The sequence below is a fragment of the Oncorhynchus kisutch genome, unplaced genomic scaffold (genome assembly GCF_002021735.2).
Source record: "Oncorhynchus kisutch isolate 150728-3 unplaced genomic scaffold, Okis_V2 scaffold1140, whole genome shotgun sequence".
NCBI lineage: Eukaryota > Metazoa > Chordata > Actinopteri > Salmoniformes > Salmonidae > Oncorhynchus > Oncorhynchus kisutch.
In genome coordinates, this window is record NW_022263085.1 from 23906 (window position 1) to 42990 (window position 19085).

Consider the following 19085-nt stretch of genomic DNA (forward strand, 5'->3'; position numbering starts at 1 on the left):
AGGACGACGCTGGGACAATTGTGCGCCAACCGATGGGTCTCCGGGTCGCAGCCGGCTGCGACAGAGCCTGGACTCGGACCAGGATCTATAGCGGCACAGCTAGCAACTGCGATGCAGTGCCTAAGACCACTGCGCCACTCGGGAGGCAGGGTTTCGTATTACATCATGCATAAATTCCTTGTGACAAGGGGAATGGAAGCCTTTGAATTGGACGTTTCAGACAAAAAATGAAATTGCTAAAAAATGTCTAGCCCCTTTATCTATTGGTAACAGGGTTGACGTATTATGCTCGACACACTAAGTTTTCCACCACAAAACAGAACTAGCTCACGAGCTCAACGAGCACCTGCATTTTGGAGCTATGTCTAAAAAGCTTTTTGTCTTTTACAACTCTCCCATTCACCTATGTGAACTTAATCTTTGTGGTATGCTAGCCTTTTACCGGCTGCGGAGAGCCTTTTCTGTTTGCATTTTGTTGTGCACCAGGTTTTCATGTCTTTCCATGTTCTGTTTGTGAGAGCTGGCTCTGACCCATAACAGTCAATCCTCTTTGCCGGGAACCTTCTTTAGCACTTTACATTTTCCCAAATGCTTCCAAACTGATGTTTCTCACAGCTGCTCTTAGTCTTGGGTTGAGAAGTCATTCTCCAAACCTAATCGCAAACAAAGAAAAGATTAAACCACATGACGGTCCAACACAATAGGGGAGGGGGGCATAGGGAAGGTAAGGGAGAGGAGATAAAAAGAAAAGACTTCCTCCGTGTCAGGTAAGCAGTCTCGAAGTGTACACTCACCAACTTACCGGACTGAGTGAGTTCTGAACATCCCTCGCTGTCCTCTGTTCCTGCGTCCAAGTCTTCTTGGGCCTCTTTCTGGTGTCTGTCTTGACTCTTTAGTTCTCAGTTCTTTCCCAGGCTTGCCTGAAAAACACAAAACGATGGAACATACATAAGATTAACAACAAATCCACATATTAGCAAGCAATGACATTACATTTTTGCTAAGCCTGGTAAGTTTGACGGTAGACTGCGGATGTTCCCTTGCTTACGAAAGCAGCCGGTGTCTACCGTCTCAGAATTACCAGGCTGAGTGAGTTCTGAACACCTGTCACTCGAGCTTTCACTGTCAGGTTCATACTCACTGATGCAGCCGGTGTCACTCAGCTGGTGTTTTGTATCATATTTGTACAACAGCTGATGAAACTATGAAAAAATGTTATCAGTGTAACTTCCTGATAGTTGCTGATTGAAAATACAATCTACATAAGACATTCTAAATCCACAGGTTTTGTATTGGTGGAGTTTTGGCTTGCTTGGTGACATCACCAGGTGGTCTAAGTTAATAGACCAATTACAAAGAGTTTGAAATCTCTCTGCCATTAACAGCTCATTTTGAGGCTACATTTCCCTCCCATTAGTGGATTGATCCATGTTTAACCATGTTTTGAGGCTATAGAGTGTTTGTTTACATTTACTTTGTTTACCCACATTGAAGTAAAACAAACGAGTTCTGATGGGGTACAACTGTTGAACTAAAGCTCATGAGGCATTTATAAGTTATATTCTTCAAGAATCAATGGGTATATATCATTCAATTGCAGGTCCAAAAATAGATTTTGCAACTGCCGATTGAAACTTTAAAATGCAGGAAATGAGGGGGTGGTTGACGGTTGGCTACATACCTTGGCAAAATAGATTCCTGCTTTTATCCATGTTCTGACGAGTACAATTTTAAAATAGACATGTCATTAATACATGTATAGTATGACAGATTACCTATGACAGCAACAACTGTCTCTCCCAATCAAACCTTCCCTTCTAGCACCGCACTGTCTCTGCCAGTCCTGCAGCAAATAATTTTCACAAACAAAAAAATGTATTTGGACCATCCGGATATCCATATTGAATAGGGAAATATTCCAAATGCCTTTCCCTAGCTGCCATTTCAAAATACAATCACCTCTAAACAAAAAGTCTCACATTGTGACTTGTGCAAATAACTCGGCATTGCCACAGGAAAGCAACCGAGCTAGGACCACATTTGCATTACAATGTAGCTAGCTACCAGTAGCTAGTTTAACATTGCTAGTTTAACATTAACATTTAACATTACTCCATTACTCCTACTCCTAGTTATTTAACATTATGCACAACACAACATTCTTCCATATGAGAACATCTAAGACATCATAGCAAAGATAAGCAATGCAATAATTATCCATTCCGAAATGTATTAATGTCTACTCCAGCAACCTTTAGCAGCTAGCTGGCTAATTAACCAGTATAGCCAGGAAAAATGGCTCGCTAGCTAGCTGCTTGCAAGCTAACATAATGCTTCAACATAGCTAATACTTTTCCATGCATCGACGAAATGTAGCCCGCTACAGCTACATTGGCCGAGTTATTGTTGAATAATAACGAAGCTAGGTAAATTCATTTAAAATAATATCGCAAGTAACTGCAAAATACTTACAACTGAAATACACTGCTGTTTTCTTTATGAGCATGGTGAACTGAGGAAGCCGCATCCACGTGTAGTGTTGTGGGGGAGGGGACAAGTTCCCCAAATAGACCCTGGCTTTGGATCAGGTTTGAATTCCCCCCGCGAATGGTCCTTGTTAGGTTTGGGGAGGGGAAGCTGATCCTAGATCTGTATCTAGGGGAAACTTCGCACCAGCACATGCAAAAGAGAGATGGGGTGAAGGGGAGGAGAGAGAGCGTCGCTCTCAGGATTGACAGATCATGTACAAAAGCTACCAGTAAGAAATTGGTTTCAGAATATAATATATTACCTTTAGCAGTTCTAATGTCTTCATTTGCCCCATTTCATTAGTCTTGTTGATTGATTGCTGATATCTAGTTTCACAGAAAAGATGGTGTTGATGAAGAGCATCCATCCATGTATAGACATATAGTTCATACTGGTGGTCCTACCCATCACCCACCTCACTCCATTAACCCTAAACTTGCTGCTCACATGGTGGTTTGTCTAAATGTATTTGACTTTAGGTTAGTTAAGGTTAAGAAGGTAAAGATTGTGTTTGGCTGTGTTGGGAGCAGGAGTGGTAATGCTGCCTCACCCACAGATCACACATTACCCTATATATGTATATATTGTAGCAAGCTTAACCCAACACTTACCACCTGCTGATCTCTTGGTGTAATGGATAAGGTTGGCTTGCTAGTCGCTGGACCGGGGTTCGAGTCCCAGTTGGAGCTACCCCCAAATTTGTTTACATTGGTATCAGAAGTGGGATAGTGCCTGTGAAGCCATCAAAGATGTGTGTACACGTGAGAGACTGTGTGGGGGCATGCTCTCCCAAAGGAAGGAGGTCTCAGCTGACTCACGTTCTGTAGCAACTTTAATCCAACACCGAGCGACAACATCGAGTGACACTTTGGACATCTTGGCGTAGCACTCAAGGTGTTGGCTTGACTATTGATGGACCCAGGTCCAAAACCTGTTTGGGGCGACTGCCTGAACTCACTAAAATATATTTGTTTGCCTACGGGCAGGGAGACCCGGGTTTGAGACAAAAAGGGGCATTACACCATTGCTGTTTGCAAAAAAACACTACATTGGTGGAAGCAGTGGAATTGGGAGAGGTGTGTACATTTCATGGGCAGGATCTGTACCTGGGCCTCCTATGGGAAAAACCAGTGTCTTGACCATTAGACCAAGAGGTAATGCCCTCTTGAGCTGAGGGTGACAATGATTTTAAAGTTGCACGCAGGACTACCTCATTAACAGGTCATGAGACAGACTCATGTTTGCTACGCACATGAGATAGTGTAAAGGGAACTTTGCCTAGGAAGCCCATGCTAGAAGTGTTAGAAGGCGGAAGATAGAGAATTAGTCCAGTAATTGAAAGGTCACTGGTTTGAGTCCTGAGTCAGGCAACAAAACGTGTGATTTGATCTGAACTGGCAGATCTGTGACCAACCCCTTCAGAAAAACAAATTCCCTTTGTTCCCAGTAACATGGACTAATAAAGTTGTACTGGCGCCAGAGAGGATGGCTACCGTTTTATTGGCTCTTAACCAACCATGCTATTTTGTTTTGTTTTTTCGCTTTGATTGAAACTTATTTTGTACATAATGTTGCTGCTACCGTCTCTTATGACCGAAAATAACTTCTGGACATCAGAACAGCGATTACCCACCTTGAATTGGACAAAGAATTTTTGGTTAATGAGTTAGACGAGAGGGATTTACTCCAGACACCTGAACAGGCCCTCATCCCCGTCATTTGTAGGAAAAAAATATGTAGATTTCGCAGAAGGAGATCGGGGTGGCATGTGTCACGTTCTGACCTTTATTTCCTTTGTTTTGTATTTATTTAGTATGGTCAGGGCGTGAGTTGGGTGGGCAGTCTATGTTTGATTTTCTATGATTTGGGTATTTCAATGTTTCGGCCTAGTATGGTTCTCAATCAGAGGCAGGTGTCATTAGTTGTCTCTGATTGAGAATCATACTTAGGTAGCCTGGGTTGCACTGTTTGTTTGTGGGTGATTGTCTATGTTGATGGCTTGTTTCAGCGCAGCTCGCATTAGCTTCACGGTTGTTATTTTGTTTACTGTTTTTGTATAGTGTTCAGTGTTTTCTTTAGTAAAATTCATGATGAACACATATCACGCCGCATTTTGGTCCTCCGATCTGACCGTGACAGCATGTGAGGATTTATCGACGAGTGGCTAATCTGCCTTGCCATCCGTACTGTTAGCCAACGTACAATAGCTGGAAAATAAATGGGACAAACCAAAAGCAAGAATATCCTACCAACGGGACATTAAGAACTGTAATATCTTATGTTTCACAGAGTCGTGGCTGAACAACATCCTAACATACAGCTGGTGGGTTTTACACTATCGGCAGGATAGAAAAGCATCCTCTGGTAAGACAAGGGGTGGCGGTCTATGTATATTTGTAAACAACAGTTGGTGCCCGATATCTAAGGAAGTCTCAAGGTTTTGCTCGCCTGAGCTAAGAGTATCTCATGATAAGCTGCAGACCACACTATCTACCTAGAGAGTTTTCATCTGTATTTTAGGTAGCTGTCTACACATCACCACAGACCGATGCTGGCACTAAGATCGCACTCAATGAGCTGTATACCGCCATAAGCAAACAGGAAAACGCTCATCCAGAGGCGGCACTCCTAGTGGCCGGGGACATTAATGGAGGGAAACTTAAATCAGTTTGACCTCATTTCTACCAGCATGTTAAATGTCCAACCAGGGGGGGAAAAAAACTTTAGAACAACTTTACTCCACACACAGAGATGCGTACAAAGCTCTCCCTCGCCCTCCATTTGGCAAATCTGACCATAATTTTAACCTCCTGATTCCTGCTTACAAGCAAAAATTAAAGCAGGAAGCATTGGTGACTCGCTCAATAAAAAAGTGCTCAGATGAAGCAGATGCTAAACTACAGGACTGTTTTGCTTGCACAGACTGGAATATGTTCCTGGGATTCTTCCGATGGCACCACATCAGTCACCGGCCTCATCAATAAGTGCATCGATGACGTCGTCCCCACAATGACTGTACGTACATACCCCAACCAGAAGCCATGAATTACAGGTAACATCTGCACTGAGCTAAAGGGTAGAGCTGCCTTTTTCAAGGAGCGGGACTCTAACCCGGAAGTGTTGTGTATTGATATTCTAGTGTTGTCCCATTAGGGCACCTGTAAACCCCCCTTGCTTACCTACGTTGAAATGCTTGGAATGTTCTCCCTGTGAAATGCATTAAACAATGCCCACGTTAATTTCTACTCCCGTCTCATGTCCTGTCCTTACATTAGTTATATATGTAATACAGTGTGCTATACAACAAAACTGGCGACGAGGAAGAAACGTTCTCATGTTTGTGCTCATCTTCTGCAGAAAGTCTGAGGTAAATTCGTTAAAAAAAATTGCTGTAGAAAGGCGCAAACAAAACGTGGAGCTAGCCAGTCGAGTGATGCTAGCTAGCCTTTGATGTCACAGCAACGAGAGCCTCGAAGGATAGGAAGAGTTTCGCTGCGGGAGAAAGTGAAGTCAGCGTGAGTTAAAAGAAAGGGGAAAAAAAGGGTCTGGGAGTAGAGGATCGTCTGAAAAGTGTGAGAGAGAAAAATAAACTGAAAATGTCTGCATTGATTGGAAATATAGGAACATTTGATGAATCTGTGGAACATTGGAGTTCTTACACAGAACGTTTTGAGTACTTTGTGTTGGCAAATGGAATTAAAGCAGACGTCGTTGTGCCAACATTTTTGACTGTTATGGGAGGAAAAACATTAAATCTACTGCGCAGCCTAGTAACGCCTGAAAAACCTGGTGATAAATCATACGATGAAATTGTGGCTACCTTAAAAAGGACATTATTCTCCCAAACCACTGATAATCGCAGAGATTCCGGTTTCATAAGAGAAATCAAGAGGGGCATCAATCTCACAGTTTGTGGCTGTATTGAAACAGTTATCTGAACACTGAATTTGGGTCGATCAATGAGTGACACTATACGTGATAGGTTAGTGTGTGGCATGCGCAGCGAGGCAATTCAGAAATGCCTTTTGACTGAGAGTAACTTAACATTGCAGAGAGCAATAGAAGCGAGTACGTCAATTGTAATGGCAAATAAAGACGCACAACAGCTAAGTGCATCGACCAAAGTGCATAAGGTGTCTACGGAGTTAAAAAACAAGGCAGGAGGTGGGAAGCCATGCTATCGCTGTGGGAAACCAGGTCACCAAGCAGAGGAGTGTTGGTGCAGAGACTTAGACTGCAGAAGTTGTGGAAAAAAGGGTCACATCGAACATGCATGTAAAAACAAAATGACACAATCAAACAAAAGTACTGAACAAAGGAAAAGCGACTACAGGAAGTACAAAAAGAAAGTGCATAAAATGGAGCACACAGCGGATGAACAAAATGATACCCTGTCTGAAGGGGAAGAATCTTTGCATGTTATGTCAATTTCAGACAATGGATACTGGGTGACACCACTACTAGATGGAAACGCAGTACGGATGCAAGTGGACACTGGAGCAGCCATATCTTTGCTTTCTGGGGCTGTATACAAGGAGAAACTACATCACCTCACACTACAGCCCACAAAGATGACGCTGAAAACATACATACGGTGAGATTGTTCCAGTGAGAGGAAGCGTGATTGTTACAGTGGAGCTCAACAAACAGAAGGTAAAGATATCACTCTACATTGTGAAAGGCAACCATCCAGCATTACTAGGACGCACATGGCTGGAAAAGATCAAACTAAACTCGCAGGAAATTCACATGGTTGCAAAAGAGGACACAAACCTACAAGGGGTATTGAGGAAACACGCGGATGTGTTCATTGGCAGTATGAAGGACATAACAGTTAAACTGACCGTGAAACCAGACAGCAAGCCAAAATGCTTCAATGCTAGACCTGTCCCATACGCCATAAAACCAAAAGTTGAAATTGAGCTAAACAGACTAGTCGAGAGTGGAGTATTGGACCCAGTGAATGTTAGTGAATGGGCTACACCCGTTGTTCCAGTCATAAAAAAAGATGGATCACTCTGTGGTGATTTCAAAGTCACCATTAACCCAGTCTTGACTGCTGAAAAATATCCACTACCCCTCATTGACGACCTCTTTTGTAGTTTAGCTGGAGGACAAAAATTCAGTAAGATAGACTTATGTCTACAGATGCATGTGGACCAAGAGTCACAAGAACTGTTGACCCTAGTGACTCACAAAGGACTGTACAGGTACCGGAGGCTTCCTTTTGGAATCACCTCAGCTCCGGCCTTGTTTCAGAGAGCTATGGACCAGATACTGAGCGAGCTCACTGGGGTCCAATGTTACCTCGATGATCTACTGGCATGATCACCGGCATAGACGCGGAGGCAGGAGCACCTGAGAAACCTGAACGCTACACTACAGAGATTGGAGGAGTACGGTCTGAGGGTCCGGAAGGACAAATGCAAGTTTTTCCGTCCCGTCATCGACAGTTCGGAGCTCCACAAGGCGCCATCGAAGGTGAAGGACATTGCGGAAGCTCCATCCCCACAGAACGTGAGTCAGCTGAGATCATTCTTAGGACTGCTGACATACTACGCAAAATTTGTGCCAAACCTAGCTAACATGTTAAAGCCACTGCTTGAACTTTTGAACAAAACCAAACAGTAGAAGTGGACAGACAGATGTGAGGAGGCCTTCAAGTAAGTGAAACAGCCTTAGCACAGTCAGAGGCCCTAACCCACTTCAACCCCAACTTGTCATTAGAGTTGGCATGTGATGCATCGCCTTATGGCGTTGGTGCGGTTGTCTCACACATCATGCCATCAGGTGAAGAAAGGCCAATTGCTTTCGCATCATGGACCTTAAGTAAAGCCGAGGGCAATTATGCACAGATAGAGCGTGAAGCACTTGCCATTGTGTTTGGAGTTAAGAATGTTAACAGTTTCTGTTTGGCCAATGATTCACACTGCTGACGGTCCATAGACCCCTCACCTCCATCGTTGGTCACCACACCGGCATTCCGTCGCTTGCAACCAGCCACATGCAGCGATGGGCGTTATTGTTATCTGCTCACCAGTACGATATCAATGACAGAAGGTCTGAGCAGCACTGCAATGCAGAAGGCCTCTCAAGACTTCCTTATCTGGCGCACACACTGAGCATTCCCGGGCTGAAATCTTCTACTTCAAGGAAGTGACGAATGTTCCAGTTACATCTGTCCAAGTGAAAAGTTCACCCACACTGATCCAGTGATGTCTGAGGTCGTGGACATTGTCACTCGTGGAAAAGAAGTAGAGATGTCCGGACAGCCTACAACCTTATCTAGTGAGGAGAAACGAGCTCACAGTTCAGTTTGGGTGCTTGCTGTGGGGTTTTTGAGTCATCATACCACCGCCACTGAGAAGGCAGGTGCTTGAAGAACTCCATTCAGGGCACTGTGGCATGGTGCGAATGAAGGAGATTGCATGCAACTACTTTTGGTGGCCAGGTCTGGACGCAGCTATCGAAGATAAGGTCAAGTCATGTTCTGCATGTCAAAAGGTGAGGAACATGCCTCAGCTAGCACCCACTACACCCATGGGACTTTCCAGAGATACCTAAAGGCCGTGAGGCTGATACCTAAAGAACCTAAAGGCCGTGAGGCCGATACCTAAAGATACCTAAAGGCCGTGAGGCTGATACCTAAAAGGCCGTGATGGGCTAAAGATACCTAAAGGCCGTGAGGCTGATACCTAAAGATACCTAAAGGCTGTGCGCTGATACCTAAAGGCCGTGAGGCCGATTATCTAAAGGCCGTGAGGCCGATACCTAAAGGCCGTGAGGCCGATACCTAAAGGCCGTGAGGCCGAACCTAAAGGCCTTGAGGCCGATACCTAAAGGCCGTGAGGCCGATACCTAAAGATACCTAAAGGCCGTGAGGCTGATACCTAAAGATACCTAAAGGCCGTGAGGCTGATACCTAAAGATACCTAAAGGCAGTGAGGCTGATACCTAAAGATACCTAAAGGCCGTGAGGCTGATACCTAAGATACCTAAAGCCGTGAGGCCGATACCTAAAGATACCTAAAGGCCGTGAGGCCGATAACTAAAGATACCTAAAGGCCTTGAGGCTGATACCTAAAGATACCTAAAGGCCTGTGAGGCTGATACCTAAAGATACCTAAAGGCCGTGAGGCTGACCTAAAGATACTAAAGGCAGTGAGGCTGATACCTAAAGATACCTAAAGGCCGTGAGGCGATACCTAAAGATACCTAAAGGCCGTGAGGCCGATACCTAAAGGCCGTGAGGCTGATACCTAAGATACCTAAAGGCCGAGGCGTGAGGCTGATACCTAAAGGCCGTGAGGCTGATACCTAAAGATACCTATAGGCGTGAGGCTGATACCTAAAGATACCTAAAGGCCGTGAGGCCGATACCTAAAGGCCGTGAGGCTGATACCTAAAGGCCGTGAGGCTGATACCTAAAGGCCGTGAGGCTGATACCTAAAGATACCTAAAGGCCGTGAGGCCGATACCTAAAGATACCTAAAGGCCGTGAGGCCGATACCTAAAGATACCTAAAGGCCGTGAGGCCGATACCTAAAGGCCGTGAGGCTGAAACCTAAAGATAGTGAAAGGCCGTGAGGCTGATACCTAAAGGCCGTGAGGCTGATACCTAAAGATACCTATAGGCCGTGAGGCTGATACCTAAAGATACCTAAAGGCCGTGAGGCCGATACTTAAAGGCCGTGAGGCTGATACCTAAAGATACCTAAAGGCCGTGAGGCCGATACCTAAAGATACCTAAAGGCCGTGAGGCCGATACCTAAAGATACCTAAAGGCCGTGAGAGCCGAGGCGATACCTAAAGGCCGTTTGCTGAGCCGTGAGGCTGAAACCTAAAGATACCGAAAGGCCGTGAGGCTGATACCTAAAGGCCGTGAGGCTGATACCTAAAGATACCTATAGGCCGTGAGGCTGATACCTAAAGATACCTAAAGGCCGTGAGGCCGATAATAAAGATACCTAAAGGCCGTGAGGCTGATACCTAAAGATACCTAAAGGCCGTGAGGCTGATACCTAAAGATACCTAAAGGCCGTGAGGCTGATACCTAAAGGCCGTGAGGCTGATACCTAAAGATACCTAAAGGCCGTGAGGCCGATACCTAAAGATACCTAAAGGCCGTGAGGCCGATACCTAAAGGCCGTGAGGCTGATACCTAAAGATACCGAAAGGCCGTGAGGCTGATACCTAAAGGCCGTGAGGCTGATACCTAAAGATACCTATAGGCCGTGAGGCTGATACCTAAAGATACCTAAAGGCCGTGTGAGGCCGATACCTAAAGGCCGTGAGGCTGATACCTAAAGGCCGTGAGGCTGATACCTAAAGGCCGTGAGGCTGATACCTAAAGATACCTAAAGGCCGTGAGGCCGATACCTAAAGATACCTAAAGGCCGTGAGGCCGATACCTAAAGATACCTAAAGGCCGTGAGGCCGATACCTAAAGGCCGTGAGGCTTAAACTAAAGATACCGAAAGGCCGTGAGGCTGATACCTAAAGATACCTATAGGCCGTGAGGCTGATACCTAAAGATACCTAAAGGCCGTGAGGCCGATACTTAAAGCCGGTGAGGCTGATACCTAAAGATACCTAAAGGCCGTGAGGCCGATACCTAAAGATACCTAAAGGCCGTGAGGCCGATACCTAAAGATACCTAAAGGCCGTGAGGCCGATACCTAAAGGCCGTGAGGCTGAAACCTAAAGATACCGAAAGGCCGTGAGGCTGATACCTAAAGGCCGTGAGGCTGATACCTAAAGATACCTATAGGCCGTGAGGCTGATACCTAAAGATACCTAAAGGCCGTGAGGCCCGATACTTAAAGGCCGTGAGGCTGATACCTAAAGGCTGTGAGGCTGATACCTAAAGGCCGTGAGGCTGATACCTAAAGATACCTAAAGGCCGTGAGGCCGATACCTAAAGATACCTAAAGGCCGTGAGGCCGATACCTAAAGATACCTAAAGACCGTGAGGCTGATACCTAAAGCCGTGTGGCTGATACCTAAAGATACCTAAAGTCCGTGAGGCTGATACCTAAAGATACCCAAAGGCCGTGAGGCCGATACCTAAAGGCCGTGAGGCTGATACCTAAAGGCCGTGAGGCTGATACCTAAAGGCCGTGAGGCTGATAACCTAAAGATACCTAAAGGCCGTGAGACCGATACCGAAAGATACCTAAAGGCCCTGAGGCTGATACCTAAAGGCCGTGAGGCTGATACCTAAAGATACCTAAAGGCCGTGAGGCTGATACCTAAAGATACCTAAAGGCCGTGAGGCTGATACCTAAAGATACCTAAAGGCCGTGAGGCAGATACCTAAAGATACCTAAAGGCCGTGAGGCCGATACCTAAAGATACCTAAAGGCTGTGAGGCTGATACCTAAAGATACCTAAAGTCCGTGAGGCTGATACCTAAAGATACCTAAAGGCCGTGAGGCTGATACCTAAAGATACCTAAAGGCAGTGAGGCTGATACCTAAAGATACCTAAAGGCCGTGAGGCTGATACCTAAAGATACCTAAAGGCTGTGAGGCTGATACCTAAAGATACCTAAAGTTCGTGAGGCTGATACCTAAAGGCCGTGAGGCTGATACCTAAAGATACCTAAAGGCCGTGAGGCAGATACCTAAAGATACCTAAAGGCCGTGAGGCCGATACCTAAAGATACCTAAAGGCAGTGAGGCTGATACCTAAGATACCTAAAGGCCGTGAGGCTGATACCTAAAGGTACCTAAAGGCCGTGAGGCTGATACCTAAAGATACCTAAAGGCCGTGAGGCCGATACCTAAAGATACCTAAAGGCCGTGAGGCTGATACCTAAAGATACCTAAAGGCCGTGAGGCTGATACCTAAAGATACCTAAAGGCCGTGAGGCTGATACCTAAAGATACCTAAAGACCGTGAGGCTGATACCTAAAGGCCGTGAGGCTGATACCTAAAGATACCTAAAGGCCGTGAGGCCGATACCTAAAGATACCTAAAGGCCGTGAGGCCGATACCTAAAGGCCGTGAGGCTGATACCTAAAGATACCTAAAGGCCGTGAGGATGATACCTAAGGGCCGTGAGGCCGATACCTAAAGGCCGTGAGGCTGATACCTAAAGGCCGTGAGGCTGATACCTAAAGGCCGTGAGGCTGATACCTAAAGATACCTAAAGGCCGTGAGGCCGATACCTAAAGATACCTAAAGGCCTTGAGGCCGATACCTAAAGATACCTAAAGACCGTGAGGCTGATACCTAAAGGCCGTGAGGCTGATACCTAAAGATACCTAAAGTCCGTGAGGCTGATACCTAAAGGCCGTGAGGCTGATACCTAAAGATACCTAAAGTCCGTGAGGCTGATACCTAAAGATACCTAAAGGCCGTGAGGCCGATACCTAAAGGCCGTGAGGCTGATACCTAAAGGCCGTGAGGCTGATACCTAAAGGCCGTTATGCTGATACCTAAAGATACCTAAAGGCCGTGAGACCGATACCTAAAGATACCTAAAGGCCCTGAGGCTGATACCTAAAGGCCGTGAGGCTGATACCTAAAGATACCTAAGGCCGTGAGGCTGATACCTAAAGATACCTAAAGGCCGTGAGGCTGATACCTAAAGATACCTAAAGCCCGTGAGGCCGATACCTAAAGATACCTAAAGGCTGTGAGGCTGATACCGAAAAATACCTAAAGGCCGTGAGGCCGAACCTAAAGATACCTAAAGGCCGTGAGGCTGATACCTAAAGATACCTAAAGGCCGTGAGGCCGAACCTAAAGATACCTAAAGGCCGTGAGGCTGATACCTAAAGATACCTAAAGGCTGTGAGGCTGATACCTAAAGATACCTAAAGGCCGTGAGGCTGATACCTAAAGATACCTAAAGGCCGTGAGGCTGATACCTAAAGATACCTAAAGGCCGTGAGGCCGATACCTACAGATACCTAAAGGCCGTGAGGCCGATACCTAAAGGCCGTGAGGCTGATACCTAAAGATACCTAAAGGCCGTGAGGCTGATACCTAAAGGCCGTGAGGCCGATACCTAAAGGCCGTGAGGCTGATACCTAAAGGCCGTGAGGCTGATACCTAAAGGCCGTGAGGCTGATACCTAAAGATACCTAAAGGCCGTGAGGCCGATACCTAAAGATACCTAAAGGCCGTGAGGCCGATACCTAAAGATACCTAAAGACCGTGAGGCTGATACCTAAAGGCCGTGAGGCTGATACCTAAAGATACCTAAAGGTCGTGAGGCCGATACCTAAAGGCCGTGAGGCCGATACATAAAGGCCGTGAGGCCGATACCTGAAGGCCGTGAGTTCGATACCTAAAGGCCGTGAGTTCGATACCTAAAGGCCGTGAGGCCGATACCTAAAGATACCTAAAGCCGTGAGGCCGATACCTAAAGGCTGTGAGGCCGATACCTAACGGCTGTGAGGCTGATACCTAAAGGCCATGAGTCCGTGAGGCTGATACCTAAAGGACATGAGGCCGATACCTAAAGGCCGTGAGGCCGATACCTAAACCTAGTGAGATTAACATATAAGGAATAACTCCAGGCCTCAGGGGGTAAACATTTCCCCACCTCTCTGGGACCTATTGTGCCACCAGTCAGCTTGCAGTTGTCAGTTATTGTCCGGTATGTGGATGATCAGGGCTTTATTCAGGAATGTTTCTTGGGCTACTTTGTACAAAGCTGTCATCAAAGCAACGGGTGGCTATTTGAAGAATCTCAAATATAAAATATATTTACATTTATTTAACACTTTTTGGAGTTACTACATTCTTCGATGTGTTATTTCATAGTTTTGATGTCTTCACTATTATTCTATCCAATGTAGAAAACAGTAAAAATAACACCCTTGAATGAGTAGCTGTTCTAAAACTTGACTGGTAGTGTATATACAGGGTATAGTGTGTGGTATGTGTCAGGGATATGTTTTGTGTCAATCAAATTGATGGAATGTTTCCCCTCAGAAAGCAAGATGGATTGTATTGATGAGTAGAATCAAAAGAGGAATGCCGCCCTTCAATGTGGTAAATATAAAAATGTATTTGTTTTGTCCTGTTTTTGTTTATTATTATCACCTTTTAAATTGAGTGATGTGTTGACAGTTGAAATCCAATGAGGGTTAACACCCCTGATTCTGTGATGTGGGCTAACCGGCAAGGTGCACAGAAGGTCAAAAGCATGTAAGTCATATCTGACCTAAAAACACATAAACATTAGTTATGGCATTCTATAATGAGAAAAGCAGTGTTTAATTTGTTCTTTACTGTTTACAGCCAATCATTGTGAGCTGTGGGCAGGACCAAACATCTGGGGATGGAGCATCAATCCAGAGCCTCTCAGCCAGGTCACCTCTGCTATTCCCATAGAGACACAACATATAGATCAATCTGTTGATTCATATGGCCATTTTTGGTTGGCTTGGTTGAATTGACAATCATCCATTCAAGATGCTAAAGAATCATATACTATGGAAGGTCCTTGAGAGTAAATGCCAGTGTATTCTATGGCTGCCATGAGTACATGCCTTTCTGTCTCCTCAGTCTGGAAGGGTGACTCGGCTGATAGAGAAAATATGATGAGGTGAACTCGTCCTCCTATTCTGAGGACTTTTCCATCTACTCCTTCACTGACTGTGAATCTGAGGGAAAAGAGTTGTACCCTACCGTCCTTGTCTTTGTTGAGTGACATCACTGTGAGGAGGATGGTCTCTGACAAGTTGACTGATACCCAGTGTGATGATGAGGATCATGTAAGGAGGACACCACCGCTGAAAGTTAAGGATGAGGAGGATATAAAAGGTAACAAAGCTTGAAGTGAGTTATATGGTAGAAGACGACGATCTGTCTCTCCACTCCTACGACGAGTCAGACTTCCTGGTTAGTTCTGCATATTGCATGGGGGATTGGAAATGATACAGACAATTATATTGATAGATCTCAAATGTATCTGCAATATTAAAGCAGATCTCTCCCCCACACACACGTTTTTGAATAACTCTTGCTGAATGTGGAGAATGGACTATGACCAGCTAGCTCTCTGACACACAGCTTGATGATGGCAATGACGCCTCTACTGAGGACAGTCCAGAGCCTCCAAAGGAACCACAAGGACCAGTGAAGGACCATCGACTGGTAGGCATCTTTTAAATTTGTGTGTGTGTGTGTGTCACATCTCAATGGTTTGACCCTATGTCTGTAGAGATTATTGTGGCCAAGGCCAACCTCCTCCTCCCTGCCTCTGTGAGTTCACTGAATAAGGTGTCACGCCAGCTTGAGGTGGTCCCCACTGTCCGGCCCTGCGGACAGCAGCTGGACAAGAAGACACAGTGGACCAACACCAACGAGGAGAGTCTGAGGAGGATCAAAGAGAACCTGACCTCAATAGAATTCAACCTGGAGGAAGGTCTGAAGATGCACAATGATGGTCAGGACATCCGAAGAAGAATGAGGGATGCTGTAGACTAGAGGATGGATTGCAAAGTGGATGGGGAGGAGGAAGGAGAGACTGAGGGATGAAGAAATGGCTAGGGTGGTCAAGAGGATGTGTGAGAAGGTGAGGGCACTGATCCAAGTGATGAAGAGAACTGCAGTGAAGGTGATCTTAAGGCAGTAGACCTGGACAGTTGGCTGAATGACATGGAGGTTGAAATTATAGACAGCATGGCAGAAATGCAGACCATTATAGTCGAACAGGCCTCCTCAAGTCTGAAAAAAATAACAATGTCCAGAGTTTTGTAAGTTACTCCTACTTATTGAGTGTAGTCATGTATCTGCAATGTGTTTAATGTGTTTGTTTTTAACATAGCACTTTCTTGATATTTGACTTGTTTCTGGTCCTACAGAGCCCAGGGAAGGTCTCTGGTCCTGTGTCTGGCAAGACTGGCCTCTCTCCCTCTTGAGACCTCAGCACCCCGGACCCTGGCTGAAGCCCTACGGGCCCTGCCCTCTGCTGTAGCCCCTCCCTCCCCAGATAATGTCCCAAGGCCTCTGACTCCTCTCAGCCCTGTAGTTATCACTCCGTCCTCTACAGAGAACTTCCCATACCGCCGCAGCCCTCGGCTGGCCCCCATAACCAACCTGAGTGTAACCGCCCCCACAGGTGAGAGGAAATACAAGAAGGGTATATTTCCCGGAAGTCCTAGGTATAGTAGCTCAAGAGAAGAGAAAACCCATAAGCTTACATTACTTTATCTCCTTGTCCAAAATATTCAGGAAGGGAAGGTCAATAAGAAAAAGAAGTGCAAGGCCAAAAAAGTAGTTAAGCAAAAGAAGGCCGGTAAGATGCAACAGATGGAAAATGTTGGAGGAAGTAAGGAGGAGGACAAGAAGAGGAAATAGAGGGAGAAGTGGAACATAACCTGGGAATACTAGACTAGAAAATTCTAGAAATAGAATGAGGTAGCAGAGAAAGAGCAGCTATCTGAGGTGCCTTAATACTATTATTAACTGGTAACCAATGTAATTAGAGCAGTAAAAATAATGTTTGTCATACCCGTAGTATATTGTTGTAAACACACACACAGATTTTGAGTATTGGTTACTCCTACAACACACACAAATGTAATTTCAGAGACAGGAACTATGATTAGCAAATACTTATATTGGTCTCGTTCTTATATTTTGAGACATGCATCATTCTTAAAAAAAATATATATATTGGTCCCCATACTGCCTAGCCAGGTGGCTTGTGATAATGAGTTGGATTTACATAGTGCTTAGAAGCGCTTTCACATTCTTAGGCTTGGAAATATAGCCAGGAGAAGCAGGGTCAACACCTCTACTCATGCCATAAGTGCCATGACATATTTAGTAACCACAGAGAGATAAGACCTCTGTCTCCACATTCTCATCCAAAGGACAGCACCAACCTTAGGGCAGTGTCACTGGTATTGGGGTCTTAGGTCTCATTTGGACAAAGGGAAGAGAAGATGCCCTTTACTGGTCTCCTTGCAATATCTGGTCTCCCACACAGAGATGGAAACCTACACCTGTTTAGACCCTGGAGGATATGGCTTCAGATGAAAGACAGCAGAGAGATGCAGAACGTAAAAGCTTCAAACACATTGATATGCAAATTCAGGACCATTGTACTCTGAAGTGGAGCATGCATCTGGTCTGAAGCATGTCAAAAGAGTAGAAATGAATTGGGACTGGAGGAATACATCACATGTAAACTAAATTAGCATGTATCTAATTTAGATACACTCATCTGTACTTTTTTGTTTGAAATGGGACTTTCCAATAAAGCTTTTTAAATTCCAATTATTTGTGTCAGACAGATTTGTCTTAATGAATTACATCAGGGGTTCTTAAACTTTTTACAGCAAGGGAATATTATTGTACTGACATTACCTAAATGTTACCAGTGGGGGGTGTTTAATCTGCTGTTCTGGTCTATATCCCCCGTTAGGTGGTGGTAGAGCACCAATAAATAGTTGGATTTTTCACCAGAAACCCAAGAAGGCAGGCAGAGACTTTTGTTACCATGCAACAAGGAGATACTTGTGAAAAGTACTAGTTCCAGAATTGGCTGCTGTATACATAGCGTGCGTGTGTGTATGTGTTGGTATCTACTGTACTGATGGTGCAAAAGCCATGACATGGAGACCTAGTGGAGTGGTAATGCGCATGCAAGCAGTTGCTCCCGATGCCATTTCGGTACACTGCAGCATCCACCGAGAGGCTCTTGCTGCCAAAGGAATGCCTGACAGCTTGAAAGACATTTTGGACACTACTGGGCAAATGGTTTACTTTGTTAAAGCAAGGCCCCTGATCTCTCGTGTATTATCTGCACTATGCAATGATATGGGCAGCGACCATGTAACGTTTGTACAACAAACAGAAGTGCGCTGGTTATCAAGGGGCAAAGTATTGACACATTCTTTTAGAATTGAGAGACGAGCTTAAAGTTTTCTTTACTGACCATCATTTTCACTTGTCTGACCGCTTGCATGATGATGAGTTTCTCACACGACTGGCCTATCTAGGTGATGTTTTTTCTCTCCTGAATGATCTGAATCTAAGATTACAGGGACACTCCGTAACAATTTTGAGGGTGCGGGACAAAATTGAGGCTATGATTAAGAAGTTGGCGCTCTTCTCTGTCAGCATTACAAGGACAACACACAGGTATTTCCATCATTGTATGATTTTTTTGCGTGCAAATGAACTACAGCTTACGGACAATGTCAAATGTGATATAGCGAAGCACCTGAGTGAGTTGGGTGAGCAATTAAGCAGGTACTTTCCCGAAACCAATGACACAACAACTGGATTCATTATCCCTTTCATGCCCTGCCTTCAGTCCACTTACCTTTATCTGAACAAGAGAAATTGCAACAACCGCTTCTGTGAAAATTGAATTTAATCAGAAGCCATTGCCAGATTTCTGGCAATTGCCTTGGCAAAACGCCTGTTAAGACACTGATGCACTTTGCAACCACGTACCTATGTGAGAGTGGATTCTCATCCCTCACTAGCATGAAAACTAAATACAGGCACAGACTGTGTGTGGAAAATTACTTAAGACTTAGACTCTCTCCAATACAACCCAACATTGCAGAGATATGTGC

The 19085-nt window shown here is 45.1% G+C and overlaps 1 protein-coding gene and 1 long non-coding RNA gene across 6 annotated transcripts in view; one reads left to right on the top strand and one right to left on the bottom strand.

Moving 5' to 3' along the window:
• LOC116364979 (uncharacterized) lies at window positions 1–4334 on the bottom strand. The gene is made up of 4 exons (XR_004208050.1): window positions 2792–4334; window positions 2473–2665; window positions 803–920; window positions 1–653 (listed from the first exon to the last, which is right to left on the bottom strand). It is a non-coding gene; the product is annotated as an uncharacterized LOC116364979 (long non-coding RNA).
• A 10433-nt stretch (window positions 4335–14767) lies between these two features.
• LOC116364977 (uncharacterized) overlaps window positions 14768–19085 on the top strand; it is a 31578-nt gene continuing 27260 nt past the window's right edge. Inside the window, exons 1-3 of one of the 5 annotated variants that reach the window (XR_004208040.1) lie at window positions 14768–14858; window positions 15055–15390; window positions 15562–16066. Coding sequence is in view for 3 of the 5 variants with exons in the window: in XM_031817753.1 (XP_031673613.1) it covers window positions 15998–16066 (69 nt within the window). In the remaining 2 variants the exon portion in view is untranslated. Of the gene's footprint in view, window positions 14859–14932; window positions 15391–15463; window positions 16067–16355; window positions 16406–19085 lie in introns of those variants that run through there. The other 4 variants (XR_004208042.1, XM_031817753.1, XM_031817754.1 and 1 more) reach the window with 4 other exon arrangements.